This window comes from Bubalus kerabau, chromosome 3 (assembly GCF_029407905.1).
Source record: "Bubalus kerabau isolate K-KA32 ecotype Philippines breed swamp buffalo chromosome 3, PCC_UOA_SB_1v2, whole genome shotgun sequence".
Taxonomy (NCBI): Eukaryota; Metazoa; Chordata; class Mammalia; order Artiodactyla; family Bovidae; genus Bubalus; species Bubalus kerabau.
In genome coordinates, this window is record NC_073626.1 from 79,787,102 (window position 1) to 79,807,751 (window position 20,650).

At 43.0% G+C, this 20,650-nt stretch overlaps 1 protein-coding gene across 1 annotated transcript in view; it reads right to left on the reverse strand.

Moving 5' to 3' along the window:
• The window catches only part of MYO3B (myosin IIIB), a 559,309-nt gene that overhangs the window by 425,146 nt on the left and 113,513 nt on the right, over positions 1-20,650 (reverse strand). The window contains 4 exon segments of the mRNA XM_055572295.1: positions 106-205; positions 436-540; positions 10,601-10,735; positions 11,685-11,868. Coding sequence (XP_055428270.1) covers positions 106-205; positions 436-540; positions 10,601-10,735; positions 11,685-11,868 — 524 coding nt within the window.

A 20,650-nucleotide genomic window follows, 5' to 3' on the forward strand; every position in this document is an offset into this window, starting at 1 on the left:
AGCCCTTGGTGTAGAAGAGAGGCCCCAGTCTTCTGAGATCACAATAAATTGCTGCCTTTGGCTAAATTGCACACATCAAGAAAACAAATGACAAGCAGTCATTACCAAAGTCAACGAGCTTAACTCCTCCTTCTGTTGTCAGAAGAATGTTATTCCCCTTGACATCACGGTGGATGATTCGGTTATTGTGCAAATGCTGAAGGCCCTTCATGGAGTCCCAACGCCACCAAACAACAGGAAAGAGAAAAGGAAAATTTGCAAAGGTTAGTTTTAAACAATTACCCTACTAATCTAATCATAGTCCATATTAGGCTAAACCTCCCTGCTGTTAATACACCTTGCATATTATAGAGCAGTTTCCCCTTGTTAATATGCTGTGGGGAGCCAACCAATGACAAACTGCCCCCTCGACCCCACCTTGAAGGACGTCCTTACCAAGAGGGCCCCGTATAAGATGTATGAGATCACTGCTTCGTCCAACCGCTGGTTGCACCTAAGTAGACTTTTGACAAGCTCGGTGACTGAGCCCCCATTACACAGCTGCAAGAGGAGGTGCCGGGGAGAGAGACAGCAGGAGCATACATACAAAAAGAAAAGAAAAAAGACATTAAGAAAAGCCCACTGATTACCGACCTCAAGTAGTAAATTTGCAAATCACAAAACTCTAGGTTGGAACAATGAAACTTCACATTTCCATTGCACAGTCAAGTCTAGTTCTGTGTGTGTATGTGTTTGTGTATATTTATTCAAGGTGATGACTTAGGATTGAAAATACAAGTCCAAAAAAGTTGACTTCTTTCTCAAGTTAAATAGCAAAGCACAAGACATTATTTAGACATTAAAAAGAGAATGCATATAATAATCATGGTGAGTTATTATTGGAAATTTTACATGAATATTGTCTGTTAAAAAAAAAACCACACACACACGTGCAGTTTGAAGGAAAGACAAAATCAAGATGAATGCCCTTGATTCTTGGGAGGGGATAAATTTTATTTCAAATTTTCCTGTCTCCAGTGCTGGCACTGCAGACACCAGACGCCCAACCAGCAGCTCTTTCTAGAGTTGCCACTGCATGTCAGATTTATGGAACGGAGCTGCATCATATGTTCATTTAACCTTTTCAGATTCAACCTTCATTCAGCAACTTTATGCTCTTTTTTTTCCTCTGTAATTAAAAACACTGTAAAAGTATATCTTTCATATTTGCTCTCTGTTATAGAATATACCAAGATTTTAGATACATAAACCAGGCATATTATTTTTTCACAGCAACTTAAGGGTTTTCAAGGATAATTTTGACTAAATGTAGAAGGCAATGTGGAGGTTTGGGTGTGCTATATGCCATTTTAAATCAAGGGTTCTTAAGTGGTTTGAGCAGAGCTTGTATATACCTTGAAACTGTGGGCAGCATGTTGTATATTCATCTTGTACTTTCCTGCTGAGAAAATTCACAGCTTTTGTCAGATCTGCAGAGCCATCCTTGTCCATATAAAGTCAAGACCCTGATTTAGAGACCTAGGTTTCCTCCTGGCATTTTGTGTGTAATTTGAAAAAGAGTTAACTAGTGAACAGTGGGGGTCCCCTGGTTGTGGCTGCTTGAGTCAACTGGCTTTTTGTAAGCAAGGCAATCTGAGGGAGCACAGATTAGCACCTCTCCCAAAAGAAGACTCTCTTTATCAAGGGAATAGCACATTAAGATCTATTTGACTCTAATTACAAACATTTGCAAGGTTTTAATAAATGGTGAGGAAATGTTTTTGTTTGATGAATGTATCTCTTCTTGCTACATATATGGCAGATACCTTGCCCACGCATTAAGAATCAAGATAAGCTGAAACTTATCTGAATCTGCCCATGTTTTAAAAAACTTAAGCTGAATCTGCCCATGTTTTTACCATATAAGTTGTTCACAAACACTATTCAACTAAAAATCCAATATAGAATTGTTTGTGGGGACTGAGTTGCTTCTGACTCTTTACGACTCCATGGACTGCAGCCCACCAGGCTCCTCTGTCCATGGGATTCTGAAGGCAAGAACACTGGAGTCAGTTGCCATGCCCTCCTCTATGTGATCTTCCCAACCCAGGGACCAAAACCTCATCTCCTGCATCTCCTGCAGTGGCAGGCAGTTTCTTTACCAGTAGTGCCACCTGGGAAGCCCCAGTATAGAATTAGGAATCTTTAATAAAACTATGATAAATCATTATCTCTCAGAAAGGATTCCCTCCTGAATCCTTGAACACTGAATCCTGAACACTGAATCCTGAACACTGAATCCTGAACAGTGAAATGCACTGAAGGCTATAGTGGTCTGGGATTTTATAAGTGTCCTCAGAATCCTCTCTCCACCAATGTTTGGTGTAACTTGCTAACTCAACAACAACACTTCTCATGACCATAATATCGAGTACCAGTGTAATTTCTTCGAAAGGATTCCACATTCTTTTTATTTCAACTATGTCTTACATGACCCTGAAGGGCACATAACATTCAATGTTCAATCTAATATTCTCTTGAACAGTGAATGCATTTTCAGTGTCATGATTCATAGAAGAATCTTAAATGCTAAACTTTCAATAAACATAAAACAATTTTCTCAGGACTTCTCCAATTAGATTTTACATTTCAAGGGAACAAAAACAGGAAAACTGAACATAGAGTCAAATGATGATCATGTAAGAATGCAGAACATGACAGAAGGGATGTTTTGGACCCACAAAAAAAAGTCCTTCCGAGGCTGATGGCATAGAGCTTGGAGAGCTTGAGAGAGTAAGATTAGGGTGGGGATGCTCCCTTTTGGAAGTGGGAGTTGTATAAAGGAATAATGATGATGAAACTACTTCATATGAACCTCTTTTATTCAGAAATCTGCAGGGAGACCTCTTCACAGGAGCCTCATGCCAACAAAGCAGTGTCCGTGCTGTAGAGTGGCAGTAGAGTGCAAGATCCACCAAGCCTGGGATTCTAACTGTCCCTACACCTGACCTGCCTCCTGGGAAGCCTGTATGCAGGACAAGAAGCAACAGTTAGAACCAGACATGGAACAACGGACTGGTTCCAAATTGAGAAAGGAGTACATCAAGGCTGTATATTGTCACCTGCTTATTTAACTTCTATGCAGAATACATCATGCGAATGTCAGGCTGGATGAAGCACAAGCTGGAATCAAGATTTCCGGGAGAAATATCAACAACTTCGGATATGCAGATGATACCACTTTAATGGCCGAAAGTGAAGAGGAATTTAAGAGCCTCTTGATAAAGGTTAAAGAGGAGAGTGAAAAAGCTGGCTTAAAACTCAGCATTCAAAAAACTAAGATCATGGCATCTGGTCCCATCATGTCATGGCAAATAGGTGGGGAAACAATGGAAACCATGACATTTTCTTGGGCTCCAAAATCACTGTGGATGGTGACTGCAGCCATGAAATTAAAAGATGTTTGTTCCTTGGAAGAAAAGCAATGACAAGCCTAGACAGTGTATTAAAAAGCAGAGACATTACTTTGCCAACAAAGGTCAGTATAGTCAAAGCCATGGATTTTCCAGTAATCATGTATGGATGTGAGAGTTGGACAATAAAGAAGGCTGAGCACCAAAGAATTGATGCCTTCGAACTGTGGTGCTGGAGAAGACTCTTGAGAGTCCCTTGGACAGCAAGGAGACCAAACCAGTCAATCCTAAAGAAAATCAACCCTGAATATTCATCGGGAGGACTGATGGTGAAACTCCAATACTTTGGCCACCTGATGTGAAGAGCCTACTCATTGCAAAAGATCCTGATCCTGGGAAAGATTGAGGGCAAGAGGAGAAGGGAGTGACAGAGGATGAGATGTTTGGATGGCACCACTGACTCAATGGACATGAGTTTGAACAAATTCCAAAAGACAGTGAAGGACAGGGAAGCCTGGCGTGCTGCAGTTCATGGGGCTGCAAATAGTCAGACATGACTTAGGGACTGAACAATAACAACAGCCTGCTCATGACTTGCAAGAGATTTAGAACTTGATGCTACACTGGCAACAAGGTCAAGCCTAGAGTTTGAATGAAAAGGAGAGACAGGGAAGAGCCCATGATAAGGAGTATCAGAGACCTAAGACACAGGGAGATACCAAAGGCAGACAGTAGGAGGACTCAGGGTCATCACACAGTTGGAGTGTGGTCTCATTGCCATACGTGTCAGATGCCATGAGCATCTGCTGTATTCAGATTGAAATGTCACCCCAGAGAAGGACAGGAAGAGGGAAAAAGAAAACCATTTAAAAACTAAGTCCTTATCCAAGTGACTAAGCTTTGAGCTGGATTGTGAAAATGGGAAACAAATTCCCCAAACTTGTCCCTTTCCAAAGAAGCACTCAGCTGACTACATTTAACAGGATGAGTTCAAATCAACTGTTTCCTCTAGGCAGGCGGGGGGCTCAAGAACAATGTTAGGTTTAGCTATTGAAAAGAAAGTGACCTCTTGACTCTCAGTAGTTTGTAACTGTCCAGTTTGTATCACTCAATCATGAATACTGTCCCTGCACTCAAAGAGTTCAACACCAGAAATGGATACGTGAGTAATAAGAGTGGCAGGAGGAAGTGGAGTATGCCCAGGGGGATGGTGGCACTGTAGAGGGAAAGGTGACTTCTGCCATGCCAGGGTGGAGAGGGAACAGTCTGGAACTCTTCCTGGAGGATGTAACACATACAATGAATCTGAAGGACAAACGAGCTTATGGCAGATGAACAAGAAGAAGAGCATCCTTGGAAAAGGGACAGTATATGCAAGGAAGGGAGCACAAAAGAATGAGATGGGTGGGAGTGTTTCTATTTGCTGGTCCATCTACGTGCGTATGTGTGTCTCTGTCTGTGTGTCTGAATTCTATGTACTCTGCCTCTGTTGGGACCAAGGGACAGAACCTAGCACACAGAGATGGAGAAGTAGAAAGGGGAACAGGGAATGCAGGCATGCCCTGCCAAAGTGTGTGGACTTAATGCACACGTATTACGATACCATAGTATACCATTGGATAGGAGTGGTAAGCTAGCAACAGGTTTTAGACAGGAGGTCTGTTCAGATTTCTAGAAAGACCTTGGTAGCAGATTGGAGAGTGAACAGAACAGGAAGACAAAGGGAGCTGGACACCTATCGGGAGATATTGAAGCAATCAAGAGAAGCAAGGTCAATAAGTCAAGAGTCCTGAGGACAAAGAATCAGGGACAGATACAGAGTGGGTGTTGGGGGGTGGTGCTTTTATAAGATAGCATCAACAGGAATTTTTGACCAGTTGGATAGAGAAAGTTAAGAAGAGACAGAGTCTAGGGATCTTGTGAGAATATCAATAAAGTTCTTTGATCCTCTAAAGCCAAAGCAGTAATAGACACGCAAAGCACTGCCACACCTTCATCAGAACCACTTCTCGTCTGGCTTCCATCTCAGAGAGGCACATGCTTTATTGAATTGCAAGTGCACTATTAAAATTCTACCCAGAGAACATTTAAATTAAATACTGGGTGATGATCCAAGCTAACTCAACCCTGGAATCTTCCCCTGAAACCTCATTTTAGTCTCTCTCCTGCCCTACTTTCAATCTGGCCATTTCTGCAACAAGAGCCTATTTGGTGGCATTTTAGATGGGTAGCCAACTTACAAACTTTCTTCATAGCTCTAGAACCTACGGATGGATTAAAAGCAGCCATTTTGTCAGCAGGGTCAAAACTCAGCTGTGGATTTAAGGACAACAATAGAATCTGACTCAGTTGGTGCCTTTTGTTCACTAAATGCCAGAGTTTAAGAGCTGTCTGATTTCTTGTGGCTCATAGAAACATATAATTAAACTGCTCAGGGTACCTTTAGAGGAAGCAGTCCTGTGAAGCTGATAAGCCCACTAGCAAGGTTTTAAACGGCAGCCTGTGGGTTACAGGGAAAGGACTTAGGGTACTTGGATATAAAAAAGGAAAGCGGATGCACACTGACAATTGTCTAAGCAGAGTAAATATTCAGTGAAATGGACTGAACACTTTAAAAGCATGACAAGGGAACTATATTTAAATGCATCAAATAATATAATCCTCTTAAAGCTGTAAGGAGGCAGCCAAGCTTCCTACCTCACCCACCCCTGAGGGTTGGCACCTGCAGCCTTTTATTCCCGCCCACGCTGCCAGCCATCAGACTCAAATACAGAGGTAGGTCTGCGTCCCTGCGTTCCTCCCTACGCCCTCAGCATTCAGGAAATGTGGCAGCTGGATGTATGTTGAATTTAATGAGCGTTTCGCTCCAAACCAAGAAAAACAGAAAAATCATTTACATTCCACATCTATTTTCCAAAACATCGTTGAATATTGATTCAATCACAGTATGTGCATTTGCTAAGATGGTTGTAATTTCAAGCAATAAAATGTTCCTTGCTCCATAAGCCATCAGCTTTCTTCTACATTATTAAAGAATGACCCATGCAACACAATCACCAGACCTTTATTCTAGTTGAAACTCTAACCTTCAAGTAGATCCTGTACTGGCATGTTGATTTGCCCTAAGAGGACAGAAATAGGAGGAATTTCTTTTCAGTGCTTTTTTGTTCAGTGGACTTGATCTTTCAAGGGTGTTAGGTTCTACAGAGGGCATAAAGCAAAAGGCGAGGATTATCAAAATTACTCTTGAAGATGCCTTAGGGAGCACCATGTTAGACAATGTCCACCCCTCAGGAAGGCCAAGCAACATAGTTTTCCTCCACAGCATTGGGAGACATGTGTTTTTTACTGATACAAAGTGAAGTCACTGTCTTGCCCCTACAAGAATGAAAACAATGTCACTTGAAACCGTGGAGTTCCAGTCAGGGTGGGCTGGGAGGAAGATGCTCACACCACGAGAGGCAGGAGGGCCCCAAGACCACCACCTCCTGTTTCAGCCTCTCTCCAGAGCACATCGTAGATCCGTTGGGTAGGCAGAATCACTCCAACACTTCAGCTTCTTAGGCCCTCTTGTTTTTGCTGAATAAAGATAGCACATGAATATAGGATGCAACTCAGCTGCATTTCAAAGTTCTTGCCCTCTCCACTCCCAAATGTTCTGTACTTTCCTTCTGACCCCCAGGCACCCCAGTGACTCTCATTCTAAGATCCAGCCAGAAACTCTCATTGGAGTCAGTGTTCTGTGCTCCAGGGCTTTCTAACCATCTCTGGCCAATCAAAACATGGTTCAAACCATCAGAGTTCCACTACGACCCTGACTTGTTAACATGATAACCTTGACTCATGCCACAATATCAATGGGTGAAAACGCTTTAAGGTGGTAACTTGCAATGATAATGGGGCTTAGACTGGACTTTCTAGGGCCTTAAATAAATAAATGCAAAATCTGAACAGAGGTATCATTTCCCCCCACTTTGGCTTAGATACTGAACTTACACATAGATCTTTGAGAGGAAAAACAGGTTAAAAATAATTCTTTCATTTGGTTTTAAAATATAAGGAGTGGTTTTTTTTAGTTTACATTGTCACTAGCACTCTAAACGCTCAACTATTTCTTTTAAGTTGAACATATTATTTGAGCAGAAACAGTATTTACCAGTGGAAAGTTTTATACCAAAGGAAAACAGAAAAAAATATATTTCATGTCTTAGCAAATACTAGGCATTTTGTCTGAATATGGAGCTTTTCTTAAAGGTCTAATTTCTTATTATATTTCATTTAGGTGAGAGATAATAAAACTTGTAGATTTTTTGACTTTAACATTAACTAGAATAAAACTTATTCACAAATTATCCAAAAGATTATTATGTATGTCTGTCTCCATATCTTTCTCCTATAGTAGTTGTCTGTCACTGAGGAAAGCTTTGGTTTGCTTTCTGGTAACATTTAGTAATTAATTTCAGAAATGACATTTTTATTTGCTTTTGTTTTCAGAGTTGTGATTTAGGAGGGTTATTAATAACAGTTTTCTATCCTCAAGAATTGCTCTGCGGAATAACTTCTCACGGTTCCTTTCATCATATTCAGCAAGGAAAGAGCAAAGGCAATATAAATTTAATCTCAATATACAGGATGAAGGGAGCAATATTAAACAGATCATAATTTTATTGTGCAAGTTTCCTAAAGCACTTATTAAAAAGCTATAGGCGGTGCAACATGATCAAGGTACTGTGTGGACTGTCATTATCTTCCAGCGGAGAGTGTGTGTGTGTGTGTGTGTGTGTGTGTGTGTGTGTAATCAGGAACTGCTGCCATTTCAACCAGAGACCCGAAGTCTATTTCCTGGACCTGACAGACAGCATCATGGGCAGCAGCAACACAGAATGGGAGAAAAGCGAAGTGCAATCCTTCTCTAGTTCTGCCGTATAACTGGCTATGGGACGGTAGGCATGCCACTCCTTCTCTGGGTCTCTATTCCTCAACTGAACACTAGGAGAGTGACCTGAGGAAGGCCAAGGTCCCTGCCAGCTCTAGGAGTCCAGGAATCTGTGTCTATAAGCGTACTGGAGGCACTGGACACAGCTAACCCAGGAGCCTGGCATGGATGGCCCATTCCTAGACAGAAAAGACTGAGGATATCTGGCTCCCCGTGCCATCAGCTTGGGCATGGACCAACAGAACCCGCAAAAGGTATAATATCTGCATACTGTATTGCCGAGGCATGAATAATTCAGTGTGCCAGGGCAACCTCATTATCTGTGCTTAGTCACCCAGAAAAAGCAAGCGACAGTCCGCGGGGGAGTATTTGCACAAGGTTCAGTTCACAGTTCTGAGCTCCTTCTCATCTTTCAAGGCCAGGTGCGGCCCTTTCCGGCTGCCTTGACTGTGCCTGAAGGGCTGACATTCAGTCACTCCTCAAGGGGAAGAGCACTTGTCCTCCAGGTGGTGGCAGGTCTGAGCAGCCTACCTACCCACCTGGTCAAATGGAGGGAGGGACAGTCCCTTTTCAGGCTCTGGAAAACCCCTGGAAGGTCCAGTTTTCTATATCTGAATGCAGAATCTTTTTAAGTCGGGGTAAAATGAAAAGAAACTAAGACTTCTTGGTCACTGTACTTATATTATTAAATGATAATCAAGTTTAAAACACTGAGGTCTTACAGAGTTTAAGAAGAATATAACCCTAGAGACATTAGAAATTATTATTTCAGAGACCCTAGAAATATTACTTTCCATATTGCACAAGAATAAGCATTTAAAAATTAATGTTATTAATATTCTAGAGCTTTGTACACAGGATAAAATCTGTAATATTCCCAGGGAAGGAGTGGGGGATAATAAAATCCAAAAGATGATACTATGAGAACATGCTATGTGACGTAACCAATCAACTAAACAGAAAAAGATGATTTCTAAAAACCAAAATCCCTTACATCTGTATATTCTGAAGAGTGCCACTAGTGTGACAGAAATGTTCCTTGCAGATTATCCCATCTGAATACAACAAATGAATTTCTCACACATGGTTGCTACGGCATCCAGTATATATTGTCTCATGACCAGGCCCTCCCAGAGCCAGATGGGAGGTTTTCAACAAAAGACCCCAGACGGTGAATCCAGGACTGACCTCCCCTTTGTGGCTTCTCTCTTAAAGCTTTCACACATGTCCCCACGCTCATGGATCACACGTGTGACCTCAGGCATGGAGGCTGGTTCAGAGGGGTGGAGTCTAGGACAGATGAGGGTGGGCCTAGTGAGCACGAGGCAATACAACAGACCTGTCCTAATATACTGATTTCACATGCTGTCACTGCGTTGTTGCCATGTTAGTCCCATGGACGAACTGTATTTGCAGGGAACGGACTCTTTTGCACCCAGTTACACATATTCATTAACAAGGGAGAAAGAAGGGCAAGACTATAGCGGATACAGTGATGCTGGCTTCAGACTGTCTCTTCAAAGCAGATGTGGCCAGGAATATCAGCTGCTCCCTGCTCCAAAGTCTCAGAGGCACCTCTCACCAGGAATTGTGCCTAGCTACAGGGAACTTCCTCCCCCAAGGCCACATGCCCGCCCAGGCTGGCATGCATCCAGTGATTGGTTGATGCAAAGATAAAATACAGGACGACCCTACAAGAGCATCCCAGGTCTTCTTCTCCCTGAGGATGGGCTGAGGCCTCTGTTGCACCTACACTGATGTTTCCTATCTCCCTTGTCCAATCCCACCTTCTGTCCAGGTCTAGCCCCCAAAAGAGGAATTCTCAAATAACCTTCCATACACAACTGTCAGAGTTTATTTACAGGAAATCCAACCTGAGATGAGGATTAATGACCATCAATGGGCTGATTCAAATTTGGCAAGCAAGTAAACCTTGGGTTAACGACTTTTGAAAATGAGCTGCAATCAGTTGGAACATGTTTTCTGTGAAATCTTCCCAGCCTGGAGTAGAAAATAATCTTTTCCAACTATATTCTTATATTCATTGTATTAGAAAAAAAGATTGTTAAAACCTCAGAAGCAGAAAACACGCACATTTTCAGCACACAGCCTACCTGTAAGAATGTAGAGAATACCACATTTGGTAAGTTACCTGTGATATGCAGGAGAGATCATTTGCCCCAAATGTGCATCTTATACTATTTAGGCAATAACGTGTCCGCTCACCCCTGGTGCTCTGTCTGAATCGATGGTCACCCAACGGGAGCCTTACCTCCAGGACCAGCCACAGCTGTCCTCCCACACAGTGATCCGCTTTGTAAAACATTCCGTAAAACTTTACAACATTGGGATGATTCGGGAGAAACTGCAAAATGTTGTATTCTGCCTCAATCTCTTCATCCATATCCTATATAGGTAAAAAAAATACATGCTGAATTCAGTATAATGTGTGAGGTAGGGTACGGGACTGATGCCATGATCAGGTAACCCCTTAATAAGGCATATTTAGTCTGCATTTTTTATGTCATCATTACCATATCTTGAAAACACCTAACAATGAACATGTAGATACCAACTAAAGCCTTCTGTTATATCAATAAAATGTCTTCATTATATATCTTTAATAATAATATCATAAATATCCTTTTAAAATTTAAAAATGTCTGAATTTTCAAAGCAATTAAAGAGAAGTAGTGCAAAGGGATCCAACCAGGATACAACGCTTATAACCTCACTGTGCTAAACAGTGGACAGCATTGTAAGCTCAGTGTTCAGTGCTCTGAATTATGGATGCCAGGCTAAGAAGGCTGAACACCACAAGTCTGGGCCACTTTGTAACTTACAGAGAGACCAGACTCTGTGTAAACCCAAAACATCACTCTTTACAAGAGAATAACTGTTGAAGAGCCCTTGGGACTAAAACCAAAACAATAGTAAAATGGACAAAAGAGAAAATCAAAGGAACTTTTGACCCCAGATGAAGTCCCTTCATTCAGATGGGCCAGACTTCCCTGGTGGCTCAGACAGTAAAGTGTCTGCCTATAATGCGGGAGACCCAGGTTCAGTCCCTGGGTTGGGAAGATTCCCTGGAGAAGGAAATGGCAACCCATTCCAGTATTCTTGCCTGGAAAATCCCATGGACGGAGAATCCTGGTAGGCTACAGTCCATGGGGTTGCAAAGAGTCAGACACGACTGAGCAACTTCACTTCACGTCACTTCATTCAGGAGGGCCAGGGAGTCATAACTCATTTTGGGATATCATGCCAGGTTTCAGTATCTCTAGAAAATCACCCCCAGAATCAAGAAGGAAGTTGAAAACTCAGTGTGCATGAAACCCTATATTGTGGGTACTTACACTGATTGGATCTAGAATTTTTACTGCAGCCAGGCTCCCATCTCTCTTATTAGTCACCTTGTAGACCTTGCCATAGGTGCCTTTACCTATGGTCTCTATAATTTCCCAGGTATCTGTGGGATCTGGAAGCGATTCAAGTCCAAGCATTGTGGCGTTATAATGAAACAATCCATACAGATGTCTCCTGGTGGGAAGAAAAGCTTGTTATGAGCAACAGATCACAGGAGTAGTGTCAGTGGGCTTTTGAAACAAGAATATTTTTATTTCTTAACCAGCAATCTTGTGGTACTTTCCTTTTTTTAACTGTCCCCTTGTACTTTAAGAAGACTTTTTTTTTTTTTTAAGAGATTTGAAGCCTCTTTAAGAAATGCGGGTAGAAGATAGAGGGTGGGCAGCATGGCTCTGTAACATCTTTAAAAACACAATTCTAAAAGGGGAGATTATATCCACACAGAAGGAGGGAGTAAAAGGGCCAAAGAGGATGTCCAGTCATGACCAGACAACCTCATTCTAGGTTACTAGTCGTAGCTTCTGATGCCAGGAAAAAATCTGAAAGTCTCAGATCTGAGATCTTTACAGCCAAAGTATGTAACCTTGGCCAGGTCTCTCCGATGGTCACTAGAAACTAGCACCCAGCTTCTGTGTGCAAAGTCTGGGCTGTTAGGAAGGAGGATCTGGTGCCTGTACAAACCCCTATGTCCCTGCCCTTTCAGAAAGCTTATGTTAAATCTTCCAGGACTCCCCTGAGTCTCGAAAGGCTGGCTCAAGAGTTAATGATTAGGAAATGTGAAGATGTAGAAACAAAGAATAGCTATTGGGCCAAGAAACTGGTAACAACTTAGACTATAAATCCGCCTCATAGCAGAAACACTAAACTCCCAGTTCGCTGAAAGATACGGATAAAAGCCTGACACACATTTCTGAATTGTTTCTACAGGAAGAAGACCGTAACCAGATGAAAACTGCTGAGCACAAGAACAGAGATTCTAGACTGGCTGAAACTAGAAAGCTGATGATGCTTGCAACTTCACCTTGATGCCAACCAATCCGAGATGCTTCTGCACAAGTTGATCACACGCCCTCCCTCACACTGCCTTTAAAGGTCCTTCCCCAAAGCCATCAGGGAGTTCAGGTCTTTGGGGCATTGGCTGTCTATTCTCTTTGGTTGATGTCCTGCAGAAAACATCGAACTTTCTTTCACCACACCCCGCTGTCAGTGGATTGGCTTTGGTGTGAGCAGGTAAGAGAACCTAAATTGGGTCTAGTAATAGCATCAGTCAGTGCACAGTATCCATTGTCATCCAGGTCTTAGGTCCTTCAAGGATTAGCCAAGCCTGACCCCATCCACACAGCAACAGCCTACTGTGGGAATCACACTGAATGGCTAATCAGAAGCTGCAAGCTCACCCCACCTTAGCAGTAGTCTATTTAATAAGGACTTGGCCCTGTAAAGTTTAAGTACTTTAAAGTACCAGCAGCAAGCTTGGCAGGCAAACAAAGTCACCCTAGACTGGTCCCATGAAAAAGCCCCTTCAAGTATAGTTATTCCAAGGCTGGAAGAGGGGTCTTAACCCCAGGCTGTTTCTAACCTCAGAAAAGGGGCCACTAGACTCCAACAGGAACAACCACAGCATCCAGTCCCCAGATGTCCACCTGGAGTGAGCCCTTCTGCCTTATGCTGGGCAATCCAATTTCCACTTCTAATTATCTTCCAGACTGCATTCACTCAAGACACAGCCTTTTGACTTGGAACAAAAATTCACTTTTCATCCTTACCCTTTCTGATGCGGGCATTTCAAAGATATTGAAAACCATTACCAAAACCAAACAAAATCCCAATATCTGTGGTATTGATACTGGGAGGGAATCTGTCTTTCCAGAGTCCACCTGGCAGGAATTTCATGCTCTGAAGAGGTCTCCAACCAGCACCTTGAGAGCCCAGGCCAGGCTTACCTGGGCTGAGACAATGACCCTAAAAGGTCAGGTGGTCAAACAACTCCTGATTTTCATCTTCTGGTTTCAAGATTCTAATGAACTCTAAGCTTTCCCCTTGGCCAGTGTTTCCCAAAATCCACCTTTCTCAGCACATGTTTCACAATTCTTGCCATATATGTATGCTACCTGTGCTATTAGCTACTAATTTAAATGTCTTGCTTTTTTACATAAATAAATGTCTTATGTTTTTAAAATTTTTTATTGCCCACAGACTGCTGGAAGAAATATCAACAACCTCAGATATACAGATGACACCACCCTAAAGGCAAAGAATGAAGAGGAACTAAAGAGCCTCTTGATGAAAGTGAAAGAGGAACAGGAAAAAGCTGGCTTAAAACTCAACATTCAGAAAACTAAGATCATGGAATCTCGTCCCATCACTTCATGGCAAATAGATGAGGAAACAAAGGAAACGGTGACAGATTTTTATTTCTTGGGCTCCCAAATCATTGTGGGCAGTAACTGCAGCCATGAAATTAAAAGACGATTGCTCCTTGGAAGAAAAGCTATGACGAACCTAGACATGCTAGAAAGAAGAGAGATCACTTTGCCAACAAAGAGACATGTAGTCAAAGCTATGGTTTTTCCAGTAGGCGTGTACGGATGTGAGAGTTGGACCATAAAGAAGGCTGAGCACCAAAGAATTGATGCTTTTGAACTGTGGTGTTGGAGAAGACTCTTGAGAGTTCCTTGGACAGCAAGGAGATCAAACCAGTCAATCCTAAAGGAAACCAACCCTGAATATTCATTGGAAGGACTGATGCTGAAGCTGAAGCTCCAATACTTTGGCCACCTGATGAGAAAAGCTGACTCAATGGAAAAGACCCTAATGCTGGGAAAGATTGAAGGCAGGAGGAGAAGGGGACGACAGAGGATGAGATGGTTGGATGGCATCATCAATTCAATGGACATGAGCTTGTGCAAACTCCAGGGAAGCCTGGTGTGCTGCAGTCCAGGGTGTCACAAAGAGTTGGACACAACTGAGCGACTGAACAACAATAACAACATGGCGTGTAGGATCTTAGTTCCTCCATCAGGGATCAAACCCACACCCCTGGCAATGGAAGTCTGGAGTCTTAATCACTGGGAAGTCCTATACATATCTTTTAAAGGCACTTCATATCCCTACCCTAAATCATTTGCCATATATCAAAATTAACTGTGAAAAGATGATTATACTAAAAGCAACAGTTGTTCAAGCACAGCCAGGGACTGCTGCCCCTGTTCTTTTGGGGAAAAGAAGGAGATCATGGAGTGATGGGGTAGAGTTAAAGACTAGCACAAACTTTCCCCTTAATCTCATCAGAAGACATGAAAAAGAATTAGCAGGTGAACAATTTTGTCACTATGTAATTCACTGTCCTTTATTGTAAGATCCTCAAAACCTCTGAACACCTTGGGAATGGTTCTTCAGCTCAGCTTCTACAAAAGCGAAAGGCAGGATCAACTGGGGATGTTGATTAAAGCCAGACAAGTGGGGATGGGGAGGGTAATGAGATGTGCTTCCTGGAGAGAAGAATCTGGCCCATTGATGTGGCTAGAATTGCTTTATACTCACCAGGACAGGCCCTGTTTCTCCACTTGCATCTGGGCTCAGCGCCACTGACACAGAGGTGCTGGGCCAAAACGCCTGCACGATCCAGGCTCTGCCCTGCCCAGCCCCAAGATCTGCCTAGCAACGCAACTCTCTGGGCCTCGGTTTCCTCACTGGCATGGTGGGGCTGCTTCTGCCACCCACTCCACATTGTGGCTATGAGTCTAGGAGGATGAAGACAGAATGAAGTGAACGTGGTGAATGCCGACCAGTGACAGTCGCCGTCATAAAGGCTCAGCACCATGTTCTGCCTCAGCAGAGGCAGCACAGCTTCTTGTTCTGTTCTATTTTACCCTCAGCCACAAACCAAATGAGAACCAAATTTGCTCTGCTCCAAAATGGCAACCCACTCCAGTATTCTTGCCTGGAGAATCCCAGGGATGGGGAGCCTGGTGGGCTGCCGTCTATGGGGTCGCACAGAGTCGGACACGACTGAGGCAACTTAGCAGTTAGCAGTAGCAATCAGTTATCAGTTTCCAACAAATGGCAAGAATTCGGTGTGCACAAGTGAAATGAAATCATAGCCCATGGCAGTGGGAGAGGACCCTGGAGGCCCTCGAATCAAGTGGTTTCCTAATGATTTGGGGCCATGACACCCTTTTGTTAAATTAAATCTTACTCAGGATGCTGATGGATAAGCTGAAAGAAGTGGTGTCCTTCTGGCTGAGGGAGGCTGGGGAAGCGGGTGCCTGCACTGTGCCTCCCATGGGGGACCAGAGGGAGCACCAACCCCCTGGTCTGCTTGCAGCTGCTGGGTTCAGCACTGAGAGTCCTGAAGCCTGGGAAACCTCAGAACTAGGCAAGCCAGGAGAGTCTGTCACCTTAGACTCTGGGACCTTCTCTGAGCACTATTAGAAAAGCCCTGATTAAGTAGCCTCCACCACCACCATCTCATCCCCTGCTATGGTTAAATTGTAACTTCCCCACACCCCAATTCATATGACTGTGTGTGTGTGTGTTAGTGTGTGTGTGTTAGTCTCAGTCGTGTCCGACTCTTTGCAACCCCATGGACTATAGACCACCAGGCTCCTCTGTTCATGGGATTTCCCAGGCAAGAATACTGATGTGAGTTGCCATTTCCTTCTCAGAGGATCTTCCCAACCCAGGGATCGAACCTGGGTCTCCTGCATTGCAGATAGATTATTTACTGTCTGAGCCACCAGGGAAGCCTGCCCCAATTCATATATGGTGAAGTCCTAATCTCCAGTACCTCAGAATGTATTTGGAGATAGAGCCTTTAAAGAGGTAATCAAGATAAAATGAGGTTATGGGGCGTAGGGGTGGGAGGAAGTTAATCCATATGACCAGTGTCCTTTAAAAAAGAGATTAGGGCACAGACACACGGAAGAAAGACTCTGTAACAGAGGGAAGCTGGTCATCCTCAAGCCATGGAGAGAGCCCTCAGAAGGAACCAACTTTGCTGACATCTTGGTTTGGACTACTAGTCTCCCAAACTTTGAAGAAATAAATTTCTGTTGTTTAAGCCACCCAGTCTGCGGTACTTTGGTATAGGAGTCCTACCTAGCTAACTGATGGGTTTCCCTGGTGGCTCAGTTGGTAAAGAATCTGCCTGCAATGCAGGAGACCTGGGTTTGATCCCTGGGTTGGAAAGATCCCTTGGAAGAAGAAATGGCAACTCACTCCAGTATTCTTGCCTGGAAAATTCGATGGACAGAGGAACCTGGCAGGCTACAGTCCACGGGGTTGCAAAGAGTCAGACTTGACTGAGCAACTAAGCACCTGCACACGCACACACACACACACACATACACACACTAATTTACAGACGAAACTGAAGTCCAGGTTGGTGACAGGACTGTGTCGGGGTAGTACAGGAATGGGAATCCAGGCTTTCCTAAGCCTACATAATAGAATTAAGGGAATCCTCTGATTAGCAATGGTTCTCTCTGACCAACTGCACCAAATACTGAACAGTTCTGTGAGGGAGATGCTTCCCACATGGAAGCCAAACGCGTCACAGACCTAATAGATGGCGCTCTCTGCACTCTGCAAAACAAGAAAAACTCACCAGAGGGAAGCATCTACAGTTGACACCAGTAATGGGTGAGTGGGATGCAGACCCCCCAGGTTCCACTGCCATGCCCATCATGTTGATCTGGACATTCGTTCACAGACAGGGTTAAATAAAGGTGCAGCAGAACAGGCACACATTAATAGGCTTGCCAGTCTGCTTTCTTTAAAATCGAAACCCGACTCTATAAACTCTCTGATGATTGATTAAACAGCCAGCCCAAACAGTGGCTGCTTATACAGCCCCATAAAGGTGATGATAATCTGCTCGGGGAGGCAGCCCCACAGACAGCTGAAAAGCTGCTCCTGGCCAGAATGTTAACCTTGGTGGGTAGATGGTGCTTCTGCCTATGTCTGTGCCCAGAGCCTCACATAATTAGCCAGGAGTGACCAAAGAAGGGTCAGGAGCAGTTTGGAGTAAGAGGGATGAACATGGGACTGCAGTTTCCTGAGTCCCCACCATGAGGTCTCCATCATTTATTCAAACACAGAATTAAAGAGTGACCTCAGGAGATTTGGCTTCCCTGGGAACTCAGCTGGTAAAGAATCTGCCTGCAATGTAGGAGACCCCAGTTCAATTCCTGGGTCAGGAAGATCCCCTGGAGAAGGGATAGGCTACGCACTCCAGTATTCTTGGACTTCCCTGGTGGCTCAGCTGGTAAAGAATCTCCCTGCAATGCTGGAGACCTGGGTTCGATCCCTGGGCTGGAAAGATCCCCTGGAGAAGGGAACACCTCTGCACTCCAGTATTCTGGCCTGGAGAATTCCATGGACTGTGTAGGTCATGGGGTTGCAAAGAGTTGGACACGACTGAGCAACTTTCACTTCATTCAGGAGACTTGAAATCTCAAGTTACGTGGGTTGCTCTCAATGCAAAACAAATAGAAGGACAAATCTATCTGGGAAGATGTGAGTGATGGCATTTTTCAGCATGAGATGGGTTCATGCAGTTCACACCCCAATTCATATTTCTTATGGACCTGGACACGTCTGTAGTATGGCTGTTCTAGAGTGAAGACTTGGTGAATACTCTTTGATTTTTTTATGTAGTAATACTATGGAAGTTGATACCACAAACAGATTTCTGATCAAAGTCACTACTCTCTCAGAGCAAGATTCGCTGTCCCCTCTCTTCCTGCGGCATCCAAACCCTTCCACTATGGGGAAAAGCTATCAGCAAGGCAAGGAGGACATCACTTACGAAAGAAATCTCCATCTAGTACATAAGGGTAACCTAGGTATTAAAGGAATGTTTCCCTACCTTTGCCCACGCATCACAATTAAACAAAATATCTAGGATATATCCAGCTTCTCATTACTTAAGCCACCAGATAGATAGATAGAAAAGCAGACAGATATTTAATAAGAGACTTTAAACAACGGGGCTTCCCTGTGGCTCAGATGGTAAAGCATCTGCCTGCAATTCAGGAGACCCAGGTTCAATCCCTGGGTCGGGAAGATTCCCCTGGAGAAGGAAATGGCTACCCACTCCAGTACTCTTGCTTGAAAAACTCCATGGACTGTTGCCTGAGGAGCCTGGTAGGTGACAGTCCATGGAATCGCAAAGAGTCGGACACAACTGAGAGACTTCACTTTAAACAACAAGGTCCTACTGTATCTCACAGGGAACTATATTCGTATCTTGTAATAACCTATAATGAAAAAAAATCTGAAAAGAACTCACATAAATATTTATATGTATATATAACTAAGTTACTTTGCTGTACTCCAGAAACCAAGACAACATTGTAAACCAACCGTGCTTCAATAGAAAGAAAAAAGAGATTTTATCTTTGTGGTAACCGAATCCCTTAGAAGTTAAGAACAATAGTCTTTGTTTTGTTTTTAGAAGGCAATCTCCTAGAGTCATAGGCCGTGCCTCTTTGCAGCAGTTGGGAAAGCAGGCTGTCAATAATATTCTTTCTGTTGATAAGTACAAATGGACTGAACAAGACCTCTGTTTGCGACTAAGAGCAGGGGCAGGTCTTGCCCCACCAGAGAACAGCTCAGCTCCAGGACCTTCTACCGCAAGAGAGGGGCACCTTGCCCAGGTTACATGTCGCACTGCAGTGAGGAGTTCCCATGTGGCTGTAAAGTAGTAGCACATCTGCTGCTTTATCTTAGCAGGACTGAATGTCTAAAGACTTCCTGAGGAGTTCTGGTTACAATTATCAGCAGAGGACACACTTTAAAAAATAAGCCAACATATTCCAAGCTTAGGTTGCGGCAAACATTTCACCATAGAGATTTAAATTCCACACATTTTTAGCAATCACAAAGGAAAGTCAGGCATCCTGATGGAAGAACACCCTAAGAAAGAGTATTGCCAAAAAAATTAAAGCTGAATCTGATCAGACTTCTAGATTACCAATTTACAAGAATAACACAGGTCAGGGCAATGTGCTAGACAACACCGTGGGTGTACAATAAGCAAAATCCAGACTCGGTGAGAAATGCTCCAAGACAAATGACCCAACTTCTTCAAAAAATAAACTGCAAATAAAAATAAATAAACTGAAAGGGAAAACCTCAAGATTAAAAGGTGCTTATGACTTACGATACATACCAAATATAAAATAAACTGGATTCACAAAAACAAACTTTAAAAAAATAACAGTTATGAGATTATTAGGACACTGACTAGTTATTTGATGATATTAAAGACATATTGCTAATTATTTTAGTTATGATAACTACATTTGTGGCTGTAATTTTAGTTCTTATCTCTTATCAATACATCCTGAAATATTTACAGGTGCAACAATATGCTGTCTGGAAAAATATGAGTGGAAAAAATACAGGGCGTACATGACACAGATTGACCATGGGAGATTATTATTGAAGCTGCGTACATGAGGGTTCATAATCATGTTCTGTTTGCATTCGTATGTTTTTCAATTCCCTATTTTGGAGATTATAAAAAAGTCTTAAAACTTCTGTGTAATTAACGTATGTCAGCATACATTCTGATATTCATACACCAGGTCAATCCCACCTCTCCCTGAACCACTTCCTCACAGTGGATTCTATAAAAATGTCTCTGGACAGCTACATGTAAAAGAATGAAATTAGAACATTCTCTAACACCACAGGGGCTTCCCAGTTGGTGCTTAGTGGTAAAGAATCCTCCTGCCACTACAGGAGACATAAGAGACACCAGTTCAATCCCTGGGTCAGGAAGATCCCCTTGGTAAAGAAATGGCAACTCACTAACACCACACAAAAAAAAATAAACTCAAAACGGGTTAAAGACCTAAATGTTAGACCAGATATTATAAAACTCCTAGAGGAGAACATAGGTAAAACACTATTTGACATAAATCACAACAATATTCTTTTGGATCCA